The 24,607-nt window shown below is 33.5% G+C and overlaps 1 protein-coding gene across 1 annotated transcript in view; it reads right to left on the reverse strand.

Moving 5' to 3' along the window:
- Nucleotides 1-674: 674 nt before the first annotated feature.
- Nucleotides 675-24,607, reverse strand: part of LOC118187958 (histone deacetylase complex subunit SAP18-like) — a 61,982-nt gene continuing 38,049 nt past the window's right edge. The window contains exon 3 of the mRNA XM_085807536.1: nucleotides 675-1,073. Within this exon, the coding sequence (XP_085663662.1) occupies nucleotides 785-1,073 (289 nt within the window). The 3' untranslated portion in view covers nucleotides 675-784. The remainder of the gene's footprint in view (nucleotides 1,074-24,607) is intronic.

Consider the following 24,607-nt stretch of genomic DNA (forward strand, 5'->3'; position numbering starts at 1 on the left):
TTTGTGAGACAATACCAAAACGATTTGCATGTGGCTGTGAGATTAAAACTTTTAAGAGACTGAACTTATAAAATTATTATTTGTAAAGAATTGTAATTAATGCAATTTTAGCTGTGTAGAATTCATACATGTTTAAGAAATATTTTTTTTCAGGAAATAGACTTTAAAAATTACATTAACTGATTTAAATTAACTTTAGGTTGAAGAATGTTAGTTGCAGCAGACTCGCTACAGTGTGTCCTTGGATAATGGGATGTACAATCACAACTTGTAACAAACTTGCATTTTCTGTAAATAAATGTATGCTTTTATTACTCTTATGATGAGTATTTGTTCTTGCCACATAACATGAATTGGTGGAGTTTATTTACTGAAACTGCATGATCGTATTTTCCAATCCCTTACAATAGTGTTAAAAGCAATTTTAAGTATCAATCTTGAAAAATTATAGATTTTTAAACATTATTCTGTTACGATTTTGGTTTGATTGACATGTACAGGATATTACCCTAGCGACTGTATGTGTTTCTGAATAATGGTAATACATTTTACACAGGATGTCAATAACTTGACAGAAAAAATCTTAATCTTTTTCATATCAGGCTGATTGTAAAATATGCTCACCTCTTTCCTCAAAGTTTAAACTTGTTTTCATAAATATAAGGAGTGCAATATTAAGAAAGTATAAATTTTAATGTTTAATAACAAATGAATTATAAGTATATGAGAAAAGAAATAAGAAAATGTAATCAGATATTTTGATGAGTATAAAAATGATTAAACATTAATATGGCACATATCGTCCCCGTCGGCTTGGAGGAGGTCCTCTGGGTGTTGGAGGAGATATAGCAATATCCAAATAATCACCAATCTTGAATCGGCATCCATACAAAGTTTTGCTGTCTTCTAATCCTTTTTGCCCTGATATAGTTGTACCAATATCTCTCATCCTATAACCAGGTCCTCTGCCATCAGGGAAAACAAGAGCAAAATCAAAGTATGTGCCTTTGCGTCTAGAATCAGGATTTACTTCTTTAACTAGGCCAGTTAATTCCTTCAGAGTAGCATCCATCCTGGAATAAGCAAGGAAGGAAAAGTTTAAATATTACAACACATAATATATGTGGAATATGCTATAAAGAAATAGGAAATGTTTTTCCTCATAAAAGTACGCAAATGTTGTAACAATTTTGGTGATACAAAGCTTCTGACATATTATAAAAATTAAAGGAACAAAGACTTAAAATTCCAAAAAGAAACAGAAATATACAAATAAAAAATATACAAGTTTCACATAGTCAAAAGCGGATTTTCTTGAAAGAAGTTTCATTAACATTATTACTAAGTTAGAAAGAATTTACTTATGAACTTAATTACTGACTTCATTCTTAATCGTAAAAAAAGACAGTATATATGAGTTTCTTAAAAAAGCAATGAGCTACACAAGAACTTCCTACAGATTTAGATATCAAATTCTCTTATGATTTATCTCTATATGCTAGCACTAACACAAAACATATATATTAATTTTCATGCACTATCGGAGGATTTAAAGGGAAAAACCATAAAAAAGTTTTATGTTAATCTTGCTGGATATTGGAAGTTTGATCTGGGTTCAATCCCAGGCAAGTAGGCTGGCTGCATGGTTGGATTTCCCCATGTGTAACATAAATATGAGCCTGTTTCTCCAGAAAGTCTTTCAGGAAAGCATACCTACCTACCTTTAGGCAGATAGCTTTACTATGCTTTATCAAATTCAAATAACCTGACCTAAGTCCAATGAAAGGTATTTGATAACTCAAGTTTAATGTTACCACATAGTCCAGTAAGATCACTGAACAGAAATATGTAAATTTTTGTACTTACTCTTTCATCATATGTGGAAAGGAGTGCAAAGGGGATGCTCCATATACTAATTTCAAGAACTGCCCAAGTAGCTGCTTATATTTTCATGTGTAGAAGGTGCAACATGTCTTTAAGAATACATTTCATAGATCGTGGAATGGAAGCAGCATATTGTACACTACTAATACATGCAAACAACCAGGCCAAAGTCAAAACCAAGCTTTAACATACTCTCAAGACTGTTATTTAGCAACCATTGCTAAAATAAATAGATAAGTAACATCAACTCAGTTTGCAAGAAGTGTATTACAGCTTTAGGAACTCAGACATATAAGTGATAAGCTGCATACAAAAGTATTCTATGCAAACTTATGCTTTGCGTTCTATTAAGTTGAGCTGCAAAATGTGCCTGGTTGCAATAGCACAAAGCATCATCATAACTGGAGTACCACTGACTAGAAACAAATTCTCTTTCCTGATGAGTCTTCATTTTTGTTAGGAGAATGATTCCAAACATGCTACAAGCTGGGAGAGCAAAATATATGCAGTAACTCTGAAACCATTCATAGAAGGCAATGATACAAAAATTGTGGATTCATGGCACGGGCAGGTTTAATTTTGAATGCCGTACTGACTTACACTATTTTATTAGTGTCCCTATGAATGTTGGAATATACAAAGATGAGATTCTTGATCTTGTATCAGGTTTTTTAAGAGTGCTATTGATCATAACTTCTTGATGGACAATAATGCTAGCTTTCATTGAACTAGAGATCAGTTATTTTGAGAGAGAAGAAATCCAGCAAATGGAGTGGTCCACATATTATGTGGATTTAAATCCAACTGAACATATGTGAGATGCTGACTTGCATCACAGCAGCCATAACAAACACTGCCCAGTCATTAACACAGTTACTGCAGGAACTTTTGAACAATCTAATACAATGCATGGAAAATTACTGTTAAACTTGCATTTTGGTCACACAAGGCTATATACCTTATTAATTTTTTGTATCTCTGTCAATGCTTCTCTACCTTTCTTTATATCACATTTCTTATCTTTATATCACATTTAAAATTTTCACAATGTTCTATGTCTTAAAATTAGAAATTAAAGTTAATGAGCTAAAACTGCAATAGTATATTACAGTACAAGTGAAAAAATTGACAGTTTTACTCATGCATGTGTCGGATTTGCACAATACTTATGGGGTCCCACAAAGTTTTGTAAATGTTATGGAATCCTAATGGGGGGTCGCGAAAAAATCTTAGTGATAAAAGGGGGTCGACTGAAAAAAGTTTAAGAAACCCTGGTGTATTTAATCCAAAGAAATACTACTTAAAAAAAAATACAGAAAAAGAGATTACAACCTCTTATTTCCTAACACAAAACACTCATAAACTCAGTAAAATACCATTAGAAAAAGAAAATCGTTAAAACATGTAGCTAAATAAAACTTTGCATGTGACATCCTCCTACCTAAGGCGTTGAGAGGTAACTTAACACAAATGGAAAACATTAAAGTTTTAAAGTTTGGCCAAGTTGTCTCTGCCTTTATTGTTTTATCACTTTTGGTTGTAAGCTTCTTCATATTCGGTAGGTAAGTCTTTGTTCCACTAGGATTTTCATCACGCATATCTTCAGTTCCTCAATTTCTCACAGGGTTTTCAAGTACTGCTTGCTGTATGGACTTCAAGAGGAAACATTTTCTGTATTGGCCTTATCAGTACAATTTTAGCGAGTCTAATTTGTCGAATACATTTCTGATGCTTATTTCTTTGAATTAGAAGTCCTAAATATTCAGACTTAAATCCATTCCTGGTATTCTTAATCAATTTTTGTTGATACTTTAGCCTTTTATTGAGAGAATTTTCAGCAATTTGATTGAAGTCTGAAACATCAGTATGCCCAAAACAGTTACAAAGCAGCTCAGCGATAATGCAATAAATTCACTTTCTTTTTCTGAAAGGTTTGGCAGAGGTCGGGAGTTAACAATATGTTCTGCATTGTATAAAATGGCTGACATATTTCATTACAAAGCAAAGCCTTTCGTAGTACTTTCCTTAGAATTTGCTTCGAAACACCTATCAACCATTCCCCAAAACCTCCCCAATAGGGAACAGCTGGGGGGGAGACTGAAAAATCATTGAATCACTTTTTGTTGTAATAAACAGCAAAATTTCATACTTATTCATGAATTTTAAGTTGTTAAGAGTCTCCCACAAAATCAGTGCAGTTATCACAATAGACGAGAGTGAAGGTTTGCCTCTTTGTGCAATAAATCAATGGAAATTCTGGGTAAATGTCACTGTATTCAGAGATAACAAGAGTTCAAAATACACCGCACAACAAATGCCACACGTGTAAATACAAATCCAAGATTTGCTTCCTGCCTTTAAATGTAAAGGACCTGCCATGTCAATCATGACTATTTCAAAAAACAGTAGAATCCTTTACCCTGTTTGATGGTAGCGAAGGACTTGGAGCAGTCAGATTTCATTTGGCATAACTCACGCAAGCAACATATTTGAATACACCAGACCTTATAGATTTTCTTGTGCTTAGAATCTAGTAATGCTCCCTTAATGTACCAAGCAAAATCTAGGAGCCAGCATGACAGTTTTTAAAAATATTCGGTCATTATCAATCAATCGTGATGTGGACCCTGGTCTCCAATACATTGCCATTTTCTCAAATTAAATTTCCTGATGGCCATTATGTGATGAACTTCATCAATAAAAGGTTGGATTTACTCAATTTTACTCAAACTAGCTACCAAATTATCCACATAAAAAACTTGTAGAAGTTTGTTAGTAATCTGCTTGTTGTATTTGAGATTTTCCAGCTATTTCTGTAGGAGATAGCCAAGCACAGCTTCTAACAGAAAGGGACTAAGTTTTACTTCAAGTACCCCTCATGTGACACATGATCTTCAACTTATTATTGCTATCATTTCACTACAAGAAATGAAGGTAATCTCAATCTTCAGGTCTTGTACTAATTTGCAGAAAAGCCTTTTCGATATTGGCAATAATGCCATAATCATGTTCCCTGAATGTCGAAGTCTAAAAATCAGTCCTATCAAATTAGGCCCAAACTCTAAAAAGTAATAAAAGGACAGAGTTAACCTTTCTGGCCGATGCATCGAAACTCGGATATACTCAGTTGTCCCCAGTTGCTTTATAAATAGGTCTACAACGTAGACAATGTTCATGAGATACAATTTTATCCGATACAACTTCAATGATTCCTAGCGAAATTCATTCCTTAAAAATATCATTGTACATGAGAACCAAATTCTCTAACACAAGTTTTTCGGTTGTAGTTTCCAATTATTTCACGGCTATATCTTGGATGGAATAAGAAGACGGTCATCCTTCCATGGCAAAGCTAATTCATAATGCCCTTCTTTATTCGTCAGTTTGGTATGAAGGCATCCTTCTTTATTAACTTTTGTCTCTGTGGGGTCAGTATTACCAAGCATTTCTAAAGTTTACTTTAGACCACAGACGGTAGCTTCCTTCAGGAACACTGATATGGTATATCTACCCTGGTATGGTATATCTCCATACTGATATGGTATTATCTTCCCGTCATGTTAGCAGCAATCAGAACATCAATCAGTCGATCACAATGTTCAGATTTGAATTCATCTATCCAAGGTTCATCTGTTGCTGATGGAAGAGTTATGTCATATGTTACCTTAGTCATGAATATCGAAATTGCAGAAAAATTTACCATCTAAATACCTAGTTCAGTTTTATACACATTATGCAGTTTTTCACTGATTGCAGCTTCTCTGAAGAGTCAATGAGATAATTTTTGTTGATGCAAGGGTTTGAAACGCAAAACAGATGCAGTTTTCTTCCTAATATGTGGATATTCGCATTACAGAGTCAAATAATGCCCTAATGCATAAAGAGGAAATTTTACCAATCAAATTTACCTTTAAAGTGTACAATAAAACTTTAGGTTTTAGAGTCATTATGTTATATCGATACTGTAATATGAAAAATGTGCAATGCCTTCACCGGGATTCGAACACAAACTTCCTGAATATGCGTCAAGTGAGTATGCTTTCAGTTACACCACAACAGCATGCGGAAAGAAGGGAGAAAATACCTTATATACTCCTCCCACAAAAGGGTGACTAGAGGATGGGGGATCCACTCACCAAATCCTGATCATGATGAATCATTCCTTTTCAGTTTGGGTGCCACTGTACAGTAATTTAGAATTTTCACTGTCAGGTAACTTAACAAATCCACAATGCCCTCGCCAGGATTCGGACTCAGAACCTCCTGAATACCTGTCGAGTATGATTCCAATTACATCCTGATGGCATACAAAAAGGAGGGAGAAGATAACTTAGATGATGAATTGGAAAAAACTAGTCATATTAATTTATGTATATTTTATTATTGCTATTTTATTATTAGTTTGCTATTTATTATAGTTCAGGACACATTATTACACTGTGAGCCTTGCTGCAAAGAGCACATCTCACAAAATTCCTACACTTGTCTAAATGATGTCCTGCTTTAAAACAGTTGAAGTAGCATCCCTTTTCTTTCAAAATCTTTTGTTTACATAATAACATCATTTTCTGTGCTTTGAAACAGTTCAAACAATCATGTTTACCATTACACAAAATAATGTTTTTTTTTTTTTTTTTTTTTTTTTTTGCGTGAATTTGTGCTTAACAAGTTAGCAGCCATTTGAAAGTATCTGTCAGTTTTCTTAAAGTTTTTCACCTTTAACTGAAATTTCATCTTTAAGTCCAAAGCTGGCCACAGCTACATTTATTCGCTGTGCAGATTCAACTTCAGATTTCAAGAATTTATCAAACCATCAAGTCTTTGAGATTGCTGCCATAGTCAATATTTGGGCTTCTTAGCCAAGCTCTAAGAAAATCGTCTGTACAATTCAACTAATGGATAAAATAAAGCAGCACTTTTGTCCGTGGTAATGCCAACAGATTCAGGAGCTTGCATCCGAGTCTCAAGGTTATCATAAAGTGCTTGTAAATCAAGAGAATAATTATGTGATAGGCATTTTTCAAAACTAGCTTTAATAGCCCTCTAATATATACTTCTACTAATTAATCATCCTGACCAAAATGAGATTTTATACTCTCCACAGCTTCCGGGTAATTTTCTTCCGTCAGAGGGAAACTTTCAACAACTTCTCTAGCCTGAGAACCTTCAGCTGCATTTTATGTAAAAATATTGAAATTTTTCTGAGACAACAATACATGGATCTTCAAGTATTTTTTAAAAAAATGGCCAGAAAATTGCCACCATTCTTAAACACCTCTGTTAAATTTAGGCAATTCCACTTTTGGCAGTTTGATTTTTCTATTGCTCAAGTTTCCAACAGTATCACCATCATTATTTTCTAAGTTAATAACATCATTCATATTCTTATTTTGCTGCTCACTAATAATTTGCTTCACTTTTAATTTAGTTCTTAAATACTTTTCCTAAAAATCCTTAACAATTTCATACTTCTTTTCAAATTCACTTTTCATTAGCACAGCTAAAATATCTCAGCGAGTTTGCTCCGAACATTCTCCTTTTGAAACATTGTGGGAAAACTTTTGAAATACTCAATAAATATTCGACTGTGTGTCTGACAAGTCAGTGAGAAAGTGGAATGCCAGTTCTGCTCTGTATACGCCCACCATCCGGTGATGAATATTGGCCGGTTTAAACCCTTCCTCAGTCAGAAATCCGATAACACCTCACTGCTCCTTGATCGTTGAATTTTGAATTAAGAATGCCAAGATGTTGTCACATGCAGTGCCGCAACACACAACTGCCTACTTCACTCCAGCATCATGTGTGGACGCTTGCACATGTGCACAACTTGTCAAATACTGCATTTCTGTGCATAGATGTCTCACTACATTATGCCAAAGTGGCATATTTAAATTTTAACTGGTTTGGTTGTTATGACGATGTTTTGCACCTTTTCATTCGAACACCCCTTAATATAAATCTATTTTATTTTGTGTCTCGTCTCCCAATATCTCTCCTAGAGTGATCCAGCATTAAATGCAAAGCAATGACTTGGATATAAGGCACATTTAGTGTATTTAATCAAGAAAAATTATCCTTTTTTTACAGCAAAAGGAATTCCAATCTTTCACTTTCAAACATAAATCAAAAAGTAAAAGTTACAGATGTTGTCACTCACAAAACTCAGTTAAAAATAGTCTAGGAAAACCAAATTATTAAAACATGGAGTTACTTAAAACTTTAAATGTGACATATCCAATAAAATAAATTAAACTTATTCTAAAGGTACTCGCATACAGAATGACAATTTCTCCAAATTATCAAATAAAAAATAATTAATTAAACATTACAATTTTTATATTATTCTTCTACATTTGGAAATCTTATTCATTTTTATATTTGATTATCTTCTTAGTGCCAGCTTTTGAGGACTATCCATGTACTTAACTGAACTATGTTCATGACACTCAAGCATTTCCCAGATTGAAGGGGAGAGATTCAACAGAAAGAAACTGTACATAAGTTACACTGCTCAGAATTTTGCACAAGAAACAAAAGATTTAAAAAAAAAAAAAAAAAAAAATACTGCATTACTTGAAAAATAAAAATTTTATTCATTAACTTCGGTAAAATTTTTAGATATTAATGATTTCATAAAGAAGTGTAAGCAAAGGTTTGGAAAAACAACATTTGAAAATTTCAAGGTTTTTGAAGTCAAGGTGCTATTAAATGACATATCAATTCACATCTAAACTATAATCTTTCCAATCTCCTGAGTGTTTATTTTAGGCTTCAATTTAGCATTAAATATTTTTAATAGTATAGAATACTGCTGAAATAAAACATTTTTCACATAAAGTGAGGCAATTTTTGGCAAACTTCCTCTCATTTCTTCTAAATTAATAAAACTTTCTTATATGTAACTAAAAATTAATCATTCGTTAAAATAACTATTCCCAAAGAATTGACAAACTCCAAAACACAGTGCCAACCCAGGAATGTGTGCATGCATAGCAGATGAGCACAGATTTCAACCTTCAAATCTGACAATCATTAGTGCTTCTTTCTGTTGCATTAAGTGCAATTTTTCCCTTGTAAGGAATACCTAAATTTGATACAATAGGGCGGAAAGGAATACCACTTTTATGAATTGCGAATTGTGCCAGATTATATGCTCTTCCCAAAATTCATAAAAGTGGTATTCCTTTCCGCCCTATTGTATCAAATTTAGGTACTGCCTCGTATCCATTCGCTAAATATTTAGTTTCTAGATTTTCAACTCTATTAGGCAATAACATTTACACCATAAAAAATTAAATAGAGTTTGTAAAAAAAGTTAAAAACATTTCTCCTAGTAATTTACTCATGGTTTCTTTTGATATAAAATCATTATTCACCAATGTCCCAGTGGAGGGTGCATTAAGATGTCTAGAAACCAGACTTCGCGAATTCCATTTCTCTTGCATTGAAATTGATGAGCTAATTTCTCTCACTCAACTCTGTTTGAAACAAACACATTTTGTTTTCAAAAATAAATATTACAAGCAAACTGAGGGATTAGCCATGGGAAGCCCCCTCAGTCCCATCCTGGCTGATATCTACATGCATTATTATGAATCAAAATTGTTTGAAACTTTAAACTTCCAGGCATGGTTCCGCTACATAGACGATACTTTTACTCTGTTTGAAGGTAATAAAGATGATTTAAATAAAGTTCTTTCAACAATTAATTCTATTGATCCTGCTATTCAGTTCACTTTTGAACTTGAGACTTGCAATTCTCTTCCGTTTCTCGACATTCTGGTCACACGTAACACATTCAACTTCGGTACAACGGTTTACCGTAAACCTTCATCGGTTTGCCTTCCACCACACTTTAAATCATGTCATCCGACTAAACAAAAGTTAGCTTCATTTTATTCCTATGTTTTCTGTGCTCTTCAAGTTTTCTCCTCCAAACTAGCCCTTGATGAAGAACTAAATTATTTAAAAGCAATAGCTATTGACAGGGGCTTTTCACCCAACATTATTAATCAAGCAGTTAAAAAATTCTCATCTCAACACACTAAAAGGCATACTCTTGTTTTAGGAGATTATAAAAATTCTGTTGTCATTCCCTTCTTTCCATCAATTAGCTATAAAGTTGCACATATTTTGCAGAAATTTAACTTTCGGGTTGTTTATTCTCCCATCAATAAAATTCCGAGTTCCATACTCAAGGACCCCATTCCGGATATGAATACCTGGGGTATTTATAGGATTCCTTGCCCGTGTGGTTTAATTTACATTGGCCAAACTAAGAGAGCCTTAAAATTTCGCATCAAGGAACATGAGGCATATGTTAGAAAAAAGGAAACGCAGAAGTCTTCTGTTGCTCAACATTGTTGGTCCGAAAACCACACTTTCAGTTTTTCTGCTGCCAAAATTATTCAAAAAACATCTTCCATTGGAGAACTGGATTTTCTAGAGGCATTTCACATTCATAAAAATCTTTCTGTTCTAGTTAACGATCCTAATTCCAATCCAAATTTGCCTTCGGCCTTTAAAGAAATTATGTTTTAGTTCTGGTTTCACCAACAGATGGCGCCACTTGCTTATTCTTGTCCAGGCTTTCTTATCTTATCTAATCATTATTTCCTATCTTGTTCATTTGCGGTTTTGCAGCTGAAGATGGTGGTTCGGTAAAACCATCAAAACTAGTCCTGTGAAAATTTTGTAAATATAACGCTGATTTTTGTTGTTTGACTTCTGAATTAGTAAGCAATATGCTAATCAAAGTAAGGCATATTTAAAACATTAGAATAAAGTACGAACAAATGATTTAAGCAAAAATATAAATACAGAGAAGCGGTAAATGGTAGATTAGCCTAATTCGAATCTCATTATCGCTCTTCAGGGGAAATTATTTTTAATGAATTTCGAATCAAGTTAACTCCACATCGCGTTTCACCGAAACAGACAATTGAAACTGTATACGAAACTCTTTTTATAAATTAATTGAAAAACTTTGCCAAAAGCTTTAGTCTCAATTCTCTGTTCCAATTTCCCGACGTGTCCGCTTGAAGAAACACATTAAGGTGTAATAAAAACTATAGATTATGGAGTGGAATTGCCGATGTACAAAATAAAATAAATAGCGATTTGCTATTAGTAAAAAAATACAAGATTTTATGAGAGGACCTACTAGCTTATAGAGTTTATACTTTGTAAAAGTAGCAAAAATTAAATTTACAATTTTATATTTATATATACAATACAAAGTCCATAATCCGGACTCGTCGGGACTTCAGCGATTACGGATTATAGATCATCAATTTAAATCTGGTAAGATGGCATACAGAAATTATATAATTAAAAATAAAGAGCAATTATGATCTAAAGGTATCAAATTTTACAAAAAAAAAAAAAAAAAAAAAAAAAAAAGCTTAATATGTATTTGTGTACTTTATTAAACATTTCTTTCAATATTCGCACACATTTTTTACATGCATGCATAAAGCATACAAAAAAAAAAAAAAAAGTTTGTGGCCTTTGAGGTCAGGATTATAGGATCATTCCGGATAATGGACGTCCGGATTATGGACTTTGTATTGTATACTGATAAATCAGTTTTAATCAGTTCAGAATATATGTATTCTTTTTCTGAAAAATTTATTAAAAGAGTAAAATTAAGTAATAAATAAATGTACACTGCTCAAAAAAAAAAAAAAAAAAAAAAAAAAAAAAAAAAAAGGGGGGGGGGACAGTGCTATATCTCTTGTTCTACTGGGCTGATTGACAAAATTGAAACTGCATGTTTCATGTCTCGAAAGCGCGACTTAGGATATATATTAGATTTATATATAGCACTAGTCTAACATAGGTATTTTGACACAAAATTGTACTTTTTCTGAAATAACATACCACTTTTTTTACATATTTCGATTCTACGACTCAAATTATGCCAGAATACCAAGTTTTGTAAAAATCGTACAAGTAGTTTTTAAAATATTAGCTTTAAACAGGGTTGCCACTTGAACAGGAGAATGAAATTCCCTGACTTTTTCAGGTTTTCCAGGTGCGTTTCAAGAAAATTCCAGTCTATCTGCATAATGTACGTTGGCTGTGCTAAGAGGTAAATTAATTATGGTATTACTTGTATTGTGTAGCAAATTCACTTAATTATTCAATAAATCCCAGAGGACATTTATTCTTAATTATTCTTGGTATACTTTGATAATTTTGTTTAGTTTTCCACTTAAGAAACTTAATAAAATTTAAGATATATACATTGGATAACAAATGTATGTTTTATTTAATACTCATGATCATTACCAATTCAACACGAGGCTAATCCGGTCCTTATAAATCACAACGCAATGCTAAATAGTTAGGTTAGATTTTAGGTAAATTTAATTTGCGTGAGGTATGTTCTTAAAAGGCACCTTAACACTTGAAAACACAAATATAATTATAATAGTTTTTGTTTTCTCCACTGAAGACTGAGATTAGAATCTTCCCAATCTGGAATAAAATAAGGCTTTTTTTGCAGACATTCTGCAGCTAAACGAAAGAAAGACATCTAATTTAATAAATTGAGGTATTTTATATTAATTTCGCAGCATACATAAGGAAAAAATATGTGCATTAAATTTCGTGATGGTATGTCATCATACTGCTATAATTAATTCCAGGATTATGCCAGAGAAAATTTCCTGAAATTTGGAAATATTATTTACTAATAATAAATAAATTTAGAGGGAAGAAGCAACATTAAATTATATGAATAACATAAAAATAATTACTTAAAAATTGAATTATAATAATCAACGATATTTTAGCGAATATAGTTATATTACATGGCTAGCCTAGATGACTGATTACTATTTTTTTATTTTAATGCAAAATGGCAAGGTATTTATTAAAAAGAAGAGGTTTAAAAAGATTTTGCGGTAAAATTCTAGTATACGGTAAGGCTTTGGGCACGATTTTGAAAATTGTCGCCAAGACCAAAATGACCCGTTTACTGCGCATCATGATGTCGCCAAATCTTACTATTATTCTAACCAAAGAACGTCTATGTAAAGAAGAAAAGGTTCCATACAAGTAAAATGCTATTACGCCGCTAGAATGCGGAGGGAAAATTTGCCAAGGGATTTGGCGACGGAACCTGATTTCCCTCTCCGCGATGTGTACAGGAAATTGAGAAACACGTGTTAAGAAGAAACGCTCTTTGACAAAAAGAAAACTACGAAAATCCGTTTTTAAATTATTGCGAAAAATCCAAGAAGAAACGTTTTATCAAAGGGCGTTTCTTCTTGGATTTTTCGCAATAATTTTAAAAACGGATTTTCGTAGTTTTTTTTTTTTCCCCCTGAAAATAACTAATCCATGAATTAATTTACTTGAACCAAAAAATATTTTCTTTTCCTTTAGAGTTTAACCACTTGCGCTAAGACTAAACTTCACGGTTGCGGTGCCATGCGCTACAATATAACAAGCGGTAAAGTGTCTCATTTACGCCGCTCCGCATCTGCGAGTGCAATCCAGAGCTGTAACTCGAGAAATAAACAATCTCGTTGTTAGGCGACGTGTGCACCACGTTATTTTCATTTTTGCGATAAATGCTTATCGACGTGGTGTTCACGTCGCTCGCGGTTTGAGACAAAAGCATCTCGACGTGCGTGGCACGTCTTTTTAGTGCAAGTGGTTAAAGAAATTTTAAACGATATTCATTTTATAAACTCTTGATAACGTGACCTTCGAGCTTCGACACCGGTTTCGAGCTTTGGCGACAGATATATCAGACATGCACAGCTGTTTCCCTCTATGATGGAACAGAGCCACAGCCACGTCTGTTGCAGAGAGGTTTTCCTTCTTTACAATACATATTCTTTGATTCTAACCTCCATGGTACCGTATACTAGGATTAAACCCATTTTGTTTTATACGAGAACAGGTACTTTCTTTAATTCATGCACTGCACATGCGATTCTCGAGAATACTGGAAACCAAAAGTTGCGGGAAACTTGCTTTGCCTTTCTAAAAAGACAATCAGATTGGAGCTGCGAAAATTGGCTCTATGCCAGCTACCCGAATGACACTCACGTGATACATAATTCGCCAAAAAGTTATCTCTTCCGACGTCGGCGCAAAAATCGCTTTTTTTGGCGGGATCGTTGTATGAACTTCCCTGACGTTTCCAGATTTTGACAAAAATACTTAAATTCCCTGACTTTTCCCTGAATATCATGGTCAATTTTCGAATTCCCTGACTTTTCCCGGTTCTCCCGGTTTTCCAGGTAGCGTGGCAACCCTGTTTAAAAATTTTAGCTCCTCAATGTTAATTGAATTTGGCAAATATTTATTAATATCCCTTTTTTTATTAAATTTTTTGATTTTTTCAGTCACATTTCGAAATTTAGGTTCATTCCAAATAAAATTTACCCATTTTTTTATGTTTTATTTTTTAAATTTCTATTTTTAAATAATTTTTATAAATTTTTCAAAAGAAAATTTTGAATTATAACCTATAAAATTTTTACCATCATCTTAAAGTAGGTGTATTTTTAAGCATATCTGCAAAAAAATTAGACATTTTTATTCAAAATTTTCTAAGATATACACGAATTTACATATTTTCGCGTTTTGAAATTTGGCATCTTTTTTTTTGAGCGATAATAACGCCAAATATGGTCTATGGATTTTTGTTACAGTGAATTGCCCCAGCTATTTTTAACCTTAAATTTCAAGTAAAATTTTACGGAGAATTAATTATATGACATTTGTTCCCTCAATGATGCGTAATAAATATTTATTAATACTATATGAAAAGCTATTTTTTAAAAATTATAGATGATATTATTCAAATTTTTAACTATTTTTTTTTTAAATTTCTCTCTATCTTTTTTTTAAAATTATTTTTTTAAATAAGAGTAAATTTTTATAAGAGTAAAATTTTACCTTCGGTGTTTTATCGTCTGCTATTCTACTTCGCTTAAATCGAATTGTCTAAAACTGAGAATTTTCGTTTGATGTTTATTTGAATTTTATGACATTAACTGCATAATTTATTTCTAAACAAACTGTTGCTTTTGAAGTGGCTGAAAGAGCAGCTGATACTATCATCCATAATTTTAAAGCACAGTATATTTTTATAGAAATATGAGATTTAGAATAATCATTTTTATAAAAGTCAAATTATGATATAAACATACAACCCTCTACAGACTGAATTAATGGAAGTTCAATGGTTATGTAGAAATGATCTGCAGCTAATTAATGGCTGGATAAGTCAGCAGATTCTGTGGACAAGTAAGAATAATTATATAAACGTTGTTAATTGAATCCAACATTCTGGATTCAATTAACACACCAGGGCTATCTGCCTAATGGAAAGGATGCCTTTTTGGAGGACTTTCTAAGGGTAATTGACTCGTATATACAGTGGGTGGACAAAAATATGGAAACACCTTGTGAAATGCATGTTTGAAAAGAAAGATTGATTTTAATGAAATATGTAGGTGGCGCTGGCGTTTTTGACTACTGACGCCACCTATACAACTTCGTAAATGTGCTAAACAGTTCAGTTGTTGTCGGAGTACTGTTATGTGAGGTTGTCATTGCATTATGTCAAGAGTTAACAGACTTCGAACGTGGGCAAATTGTTGGAGCACGTATGGTAGGTGCTTCTGTAAGCAAGGTAGCCGAGGTGTTTAGTGTTTCAAGAGGTACTGTATCGAAGATTTATTCCGCATATTTGAAAAGCGGAAAAACATCATCTGCTAAATCACAGCGCGGACGAAAGTGTGTCCTGAGTGATCGCGACAGACGATCATTAAGGGCAATTGTGACGAAAAATAAGAAGACCACAGCTGCAAAAGTTACTGCTGAAATGAATGTTGTGTTACCGAACCCTGTGAGTACCAAAGCAATTAGAAGGGAGCTTCATAAACAGGGAATTGCTGGCTGTGCTGTAACTAAGAAGCCACTCATCAGTGATGCTAATGCCCATAACAGGAAAAGGTGGTGTTTAAGTCATAAAGCCTGGACTATAGAGCAGTGGAAGCGAGTAATATGGCCTGACGAGTCTTCTTTCACATTGTTTCCCACTTCTGGCCGAGTTTACGTCTGGAGAACGCCATCTCAAGCCTATAATACACACTGCTTGTTGCCAAGAGTGAAACATGGCGGGGGTTCTGTTATGGTTTGGGCAGCCATATCGTGGTTCTCTGCTAGCCCCATGATAACTGTGTCAGGGCACATGACTGCCAAGACTTATGTGAACATTTTGGCCGATCAACTTCATCCCATGGTACAAATTTTGTTCCCCGATGGTGATGGCACACAGCTCACATTGTCCAGGACTGGTTTTCTGAGCATGAGGATGAGTTGTCCCATCTCCCCTGGCCACCACAGTCACCAGACCTGAATATCATCGAATTTTTGTGGTCTACATTGGAACGGAAAGTGCGTTCTCATTATCCACCGCCAACATCGTTATCTGAACTTGCCACCATTTTGCAGGAAGAATGGTATAATATTCCCTTGGCAAACATACAGGAACTGTATTTATCCATTCCGAGAACACTGCAAGCTGTTTTGGATGCCAACGGGTTTCCTACACCATATTAAGCAAAGAAACATGTTTTTTAAAAGGTATTTTCATATTTTTGTCCAACCCCTGTATATATCTTTTCTGAACAGAAAATTAAAAGGCGTGTTAACTGTGCTTTACTGTATCTTCTCTTTTAATATATGCAGTTTTCAAACGCATCGTAGTCTGGGTTACAAAGTATTCTTCCGAAAGAAACGCAATTCAAATAAATAAAATCAAATTCTGGAAAATTTATATTAATAAATATATTTAAAATGCTCAATTCGAAGGAATAAATAGAAAATTTTAAAACAATTATCTGAAGAGACAATGCAACACACACAATTAAAATAAAAGTCTAAAAACTTAAAAATTACCTAAAATAATAATTATGACAAAAAATATATATATAAAGAAAACTATTTGAAAAATAATAAACACTGCACCTTTATTTACGCAGTTCGAATAGGTAAATAGAAATTTTTAAAACAGTTATTCGCAAAAAAAAAAAAAAAGCAACTTAAGCAATTAAAATGAAATTCGAAAAAGAAAAAATCACTTAAAATAATAAGTTATAATTAAAAATATAATATAAAGAATATTATTTGGAAAAAAGGAACGATGGTGACTTTTTTTCCTCTCACGGGAAAGGAAACTACGTTGCCATATATTAAGAAGTTTGCCAAGTGAACTCTTGGCGCAAACTGAAAAAAAAGTGCCAACATAAATTTGTGAATTTCTCTGTAAATTTCGCTCCAAATTTTACAAAATTTCATATTTAGGCTTAATTTGAGTTGTAGAATCGAAATATGTAAAAAATTGGTATGTTATTTCAGAAAAAGTCCGATTTTGTGTCAAAATACCTATGTTAGAATAGTGCTATATATAAATCTAATATATATCCTAAGTCGCGCTTTTGAGACATGAAGAACGCAATTTGAATTTTGTCAATCAGCCCAGTAGAACAGGAGATATAGAACTGCCCCCCCCTTTTTTTTTGAGCAGTGTACATGTTTCATTTACACATTCTAAAATGATGATTGAAAATAAGTATTCTGAACTTCAAATATGAAATGATTCTAACATATACACATAAAAAAGGATGTAAATAGTTCGTGAGCTCACATGTTATGAAATTATATTATATATACATATGTATACACACAAACACATACTCATAGGACTTTAGAAATAATGTTCTGGAAATAGAACAAATTTTAGATCATGGTGTATTAATATGTTAACTGCATATGTAATAGGGGTTACTAAAATTATATTTTGGCCCAGGACAAGTGATAGAAATATTCTGAAAATTTTCCACTGAAGTAGCATATGTTCTGAAGCTATCAGATAACTTCTTATTATATAAATAATTCAAAAATAAGGTATATGCTCTAAATTACTTTTAAAAGAGAATACATAGATGTAATGCATACAATTCAGAATAGCACATATCTAGATGCAAGCAGGAATTAAAATCGAGATCAAATAGCTGGTGTTTATATATGAAAAAAAGGGGGTTAGCTTAAAATTACATGCTTTCCTTCTAATTAAAAATATTTTTATTAAAAAGAAATCAACAATTTCTGACTACTACGGGTTACGTGTTTTTAAACTTTGCATACAACACGATGGAATTCCTTTTTGGTAAATTTTCGCTCTTTGTAAACATCGCAAAGTGTAGCAGAATTGTAGCGCCATCTTGTGGTCAGTAGAATATCATGGAGGCCACCGAAAACACAAAAGAATATTTTCATACTGGCAGGCTTTGAGTATAAGTTGGCCTTGTAAGGCCAACGAATTATGTAAGCTTTCATGTTTGGAATGCGTTTCTTTTCTTGAAAACTTATATTTCTTGAAATGTAGGCTTTTTATATGCAAGTTTGGTAACAAACAGGAAGACTGTTTTATAATTCCAGAGCAAATTCTTTTTAAACACATTTAGCTTATCTAGCATAACTTTAATGTTTCCTGAGCTGAAATGATAGTAAACAAGTGACTTAACAATATATATATATAATTAACCCTTTGATTGTTAGGGAAATGAGCAGTTTTCGTTTACTTAATTCCTGCAGTATTAAGAGTGGCAGCTGTTTTTGCCTGCCATTCTTCCAAAAACGCTCTTACGTGAGGCGAGCTTCTCTGGCGATGCTGTAGATAGCTCACCTCACGTGTTTAAAAAATTTCTTAAAGTATTTGTAGTGCATAAATAACAAATTTTACGTACTTTAAAATAATTAATAAATGATAATTATTAAATAGTAAATTATAAATGATTATAATCAATTATATAAATAATAACAGTTAATTATAAATATAAGACAAATATTAAATTGAAAGGACTAAATAAATACAACTAATGTAAAACTTTATGAAGCATTTAAATACAGTAATTACCTAACAATCTTTTTGTGTGATATACTTTAAAACTAAATCGTAAACTAAGCTAACCAGTAAAAAAAAAATTGGCTAGGAGCGTGAGAACTTGAATCAATTTTACACCACTGTCGAACACTCGAAAAATCTTCCATGTCGCTTGAATCATCTTCTGAACTTGATATACTGTGAACAAAGTCTTCATCAGACTCTAAACTTGATAAGCTTTCTGTTTCATAATCATAATCACCATCATAATTATCTAACTTTTGCTTCTGAGCCATTAATGAATTTTACACTACTGTCGAACACTCGAAAAATCTTCCTCGAGTCACTTGAATCATCTTCTGTACTTGATATACTGTGAACAAAGTCTTCATCAGACTCAAAACTTGATAAGCTTTCTGTATCACAATCATAATCACCATTATAATTACCGTATATACCCGCGTATAAGTCAACCCCCCCACTTCGACATAAAAAATTCGTAGAAAATAAGAAACCCACGTATAAGTCGACCCCCCCCACTTCCGAAATCGATCGAGAAACTTCGGAAAATTTTTTTAAGTACTACATTTATTCAGAATCATCTGAGAAAAAAAAGTAAATATACGATAAAAAATACCTTGGTAAATAAACAAAATCAAAATCCTTCAATGTCCGATTCATGGTCAGATTCGCCAAATATTTCATAGAACTCTTCTGTCGTCATTGGCTCGTCATCATACATATTTTCAGTCTCGAACTCTGTATTGTTACAATCACTACTAGAGCCTTCGTCGTCATTCCCACTTTCAAAAACAGCATCATCTTCCGTGCCTTCTAGTTCATTGCTAATACAGCATTTTTTAAATGATTTTATAATCATTTCAGAGAGTATTTCGTTCCAAGCATCTTTAACCCACTGAGCAATTAATGTAATATCGGGCTTTTTAATTTGCCTTCTAGAATTTTAAGTTGATCGTATATAGTAACCTTCTAGAATTTGTTCCAGAAAAGATTCGCATACGTAAAAATCTATCTGCATTTTTCCTTTTTAAAAGTTAAAAAAGAAATATTCAAAACTGTTCAGTTATTGCATGGGCTATTTTTTTAAATTTTGACGTGTACGCCTGTTAACAAAAGTATTTCATGAATGAACAATAACTATTATAAAGACTTATATGTACGTAAAAGCTATCTGCATTTCTCTTTTCTTGGCGTGTTGGCGAAACTTTTTTATTGCTCGATATTGACTGGTTGTTCGGGGGCCGAAAATTCTTTGGTTTAATCGAAACTTACTCTAGTTAAAATATGAAACTCTGTGATTAGTTCGTCACATAATTTAAGTCATGAAATTAGTTCAAGTAAGTGACTTACTGCTCGATATTGACTGGTTGTTCGGGGGCCAAAAATTCTTTGGTTTAATCGAAACTTACTCTAGTTAAAATATGAAACTCTGTGATTAGTTCATCACATAATTTAAGTCATGAAATTAGTTCAAGTAAGTGACTTATTTGATAAGTTGTCCAATTTGAGTGCGGGAAGAAAACAACTGCATTATATAAAGAAATTTTTGAACTTCCGATTCTTTTAATTTTTTATGGCCCCGCGTATAAGTTGACCCCCCATTTTGAAGTCTTTTTTTTTTTTTTTTCCAAAATATCTCGACTTATATGCGGGTATATACGGTATCTAACTTTTGCTTCTGAGCCATTTTACTTTACAAACACCCTAAAAAATGTGCCAAAATATGCATGAAAAGAACAAGGTAAACAAAATTACCCCTTCATTATGAAAAGAAATTCATGGAACCCGTACTGATATCTGTAGACAGTAAAACTAACTAAATTTTGCGAGTATGATTCCTAGAAAGGTTGGTTATGTCTCAGGAAGAACATGAAGAAAGAGATAGAAGATAAATTATAAAAGACAAATTGAAGAGAAATTATAAAAGACATACAAGGTAAAACTAATGCACATTTTGATTTTCTTTTTGGTTTAGACATTTACTTTCTCGTTGAACAGACAAATATATACGCTCAGAAGGAGGGGGGAAAAATAGGCCCACAACTTATTGCATCTGAAGCCTATATGAGAAGATTTATTGGAATATTATTGCTTACAGGATATCATTCTTTACCTCAAGAAAAATGTATTGGTCTTTCGATAAGGACATTTCTGTTCCTCTTGTACGAGAATCAATATCACATTTGTAGTACAGGAATATGAAGCAGAATTTGCATTTGACAATACTGATAAATTATACGAGGTGAGACTGTATCTAAACTTACTAAATATCACCACTTTTTACTACTGGAAATATAAAGTCTTATTTAGATTTCAGACACGAGAATGTATTATTCCTTTTGCAAACTCCTATTGAGAGTGTAGAATTAGCCAGAAATAAGCCAGCAACAGGAAGACCTAGTAAATTCAGCATTCATAAACCATTGCATGGAGATGGTAGACATTTTATCGTAAAGTCGGTTGATAACAAAAGACTTTATTGTAAAGAGTACCACAGCCAGACTGTTTACAGATGCAAACTATGTAATGTAGCTTCACATCATGATTGTAATCAAGCTTTTCATGCTTGAATCTTTCAATTGAAATAATCTGTATTTGTAAAAGAAATACAATGTATATTTTAATATTAAATTCATCACAAGTAAAGTGATTTGTAGATTTATAAAACGTTATACAGCTAAAAAGTAATCCTGCGCTCCACTCAAAAGAAACATCACATGAGTACAATCCTACTCACTAAACATCCATAGTCTTATTCCGCTGATGTTGCGCGAACGCAACACTCGCTTTTTCCACAGGTAAGAGCATTTTTTAAATTTTCAATGTAAATTTATGTTATAACTGCTTAATTTAATATTTGTTATTATTTTCATTAGAAAAGAAACATTCCTTGTAGTTTTGGCGGTTAATGGGTTAAGCAATTGACTGTCATAAGCGGATTTAAAGTCTACAAAAACTGCAAAGGTGGATTTATGTTTACCTAAAGGGAGTCCTTTACAGCTTGGCTAAAGTAGATAACTTGCTGAGTTGTACAGCTATAAGTTCTAAAACCAGCTTGTGTAGGAGATAATAAATAATTATGCTTCAAAAATTGCACTCCATGACCTTAGCCAAGATGCAGGTTGAGGAAATAGGTCTGTAGTTGTTTATTTGATTTCTAGCTTTATTCTTCTTTAATACAGGAATAACAGTAGCTTTCAGCCATGTAGAAGGAATACTGTTGTGTCAGCTCCTGTTCAGTACACAAGAAGATTCAAACGAGCAGTAGGTTCCATATTTTTCAAAAAGTCAGCATGTATGTTATCAGGTCCTGGGTTTTAGCCTGGAGTAGAAGACCAAATGTCTTGAATTTTTTTTTTTTTTTTTTTTTGTAGGAGAGACTTTACATTTTGTCTGGTATGGCACTGGTTCTTTTCAAATCAGTTTCCAATCTCTGAGAGCCAGTATAAAACTTTACAAAAGAATTAGTAATATCTTTGTCATTAGAGACACTCTTATTCAAGATCATCATGGATTGTTACTGCTTTAGGGGCAGAAATTTTTAATTTGTTTAAAAAAGAATTAACTCTCTTTCCATCTCTTCTATAATCAATACTGTTGATAAAATTATTAAAACAGTTTTGCTTTACCACATTAATTTCTCTTTTTAACAGTGCGATGCTTTTTCTTCAATCTTGAATATGGGAAGCATCTTTGGTTTCCTCTGCCAGACAATGAGCCCTTTATAGATTGTTTTTTAATACATTGGTGTGCAAAACTTAAGCAACAATGTAAATTTTTATCAGATAGCCATGAAATTGTAGAAAAGGGGTTCTTGCTTTCAGTACAATGAACACACAATTCAATAGAAAGGTCATGCGTATGCAAATGCCAAGCAAGAAAGGTCACAGGCTATGTGAGCGTACGCAAAACGGATACGGTCGGCGCGCTAAACTCGAGCTTACCATAAAAGGAAGGATGGAGATGCAATTAAAGACATTCACTGCAAGTACAAGGAGTTCTTCAGTGAAATATGGCTAGAAGAAATGATCTGGATGACTTCACACGTGGAAGAATGATTGAAAATCTGAGGTAGGGGCGATGTGCGACCAGTATAGTTGAAGAGTTCGGAATCAACAAAGCGGCTTTTCGCGCGTTTAGAAAGCCTTCCATACCATAGGTAGCTGTTAGAAAGGTTGGTGGTGGCTGTCCCAGGAAAACAACTGCAGAAAATAATTGATATATAGTCCTGCAGACGTAAAAAGTGCGAAACCAGTCAGCAAGCATCGCAGCTCAACAACTGTAAACAGCAACGGGCGACAATTGTCGTGGTTTACTGTGTCCAAACACCTTCACAAAGGTGGCCTATGCACCTGTCGTTCTGAACACTGCATCTCTTTGAAAGTTGGCCATTGGCATCACCGTTTACAGTGATGCAAGGAGCGCAAAAACTGGGCATCTCAGGAATAGAGTCATATCCTCCTTACGGATGAGAATTGTTTTAGTGCCACAAGCGATTCTCAAAACAAATTGATTTGGAGAGAGGTCAGGACATGGTTTAATCTCAGTAACATTACGCAAAGAGACCGTTACAGTGTCCTGAAAATCTTGTCTGGAGAGGCATTATGCTGAACGGGCGGACGGAGCTCCACGTTTTTGACAGAACTTCTGTAACCGGAGATCGATATCGTCAGGAGGTGATCCTTCTCCATGTGTGTCTGTTCCGAGGTGCCATCGGAGCAGACTTCGTTTTTATGGATGACAATGCACGGCCACACTAGACTCTTGCAGTTCAGAAGCTACTGAAAAGTGAAGATATCACTCGAATGGATTGGCCAGCATGCTCTCTTGATTTAAACACCATAGAACATGTGTGGGATGCTTTGGGGACACGCTTGTGACACGATTACATCCTCCGGGGAACACCCAACAACTGAAACAGATGCTGATTGAGGAATGGGCACTCTTACCTCAAGATCTGTTGGAAAATCTGGTGCTGAGTATGGAGAGACCGTTCGAAGCAACTATTGCAGTAAGGGGAGGGCATATCCCATACTAAGGAACACCAGCTTGTTGTTCTTGCTCTTGTACAGACAATCATGTGTAACGATACTATGTGTTCAATAAAGCCTGTTTTTGTTTGATTCCATACTGTATGCATTGTATTCATTTTTAGAACAATTATGCTTTCGTCATCGCTTAAATACAAAATGCTCTCTCTTAATTCTGAATTTCATGTTTCTCAGATGATTTCTCCTGGAGTGAAAAAGAACACCTGTTGCTTAAGTTTCACACACCAGTGTATTTTCCAGCTCACAGATCCAAAAGGGCTTAGATATCTTTGCCGTTTGGGATCCAGTTTTTTGCTGATTTCCAAAATGAGAGGTGGCAGCATCAACACTTTCATCTCCACTGGAATCAAAATTGCAAAGCTTCTGTTCCACATCATTTCCATAATTCTCCCAATTTACCTTCTTAACGTTCCACTTCCTCTAAAAATTCCCACTACTTAAAATTTTGGGTTTGTTCCTTCTGCATATGGATGTATTTGTAATGATCATTTTATGGCCTGAGCCACGAAATGGCATACAAAAAATTCCTAAAAGTGTTTGCAACAATGTCTTCATGTCTTCATATATGACTAAATCAGGATTAGTTTGAGTAACATTATAGCGTAAGCAAGAGGCAGGATCTGATGTAACATAAATAAACTCTAATTTCTCAGAGTTTTAAAGAAAAGATTTTCCATGACTATGCCTACAGCATTACTATCATCATACTGTCTGTATTACCTTTTACTGT

This window comes from Stegodyphus dumicola, chromosome X1, assembly GCF_044657685.1.
Source record: "Stegodyphus dumicola isolate Sdum_Otavi_A_Nest chromosome X1, ASM4465768v1".
NCBI lineage: Eukaryota > Metazoa > Arthropoda > Arachnida > Araneae > Eresidae > Stegodyphus > Stegodyphus dumicola.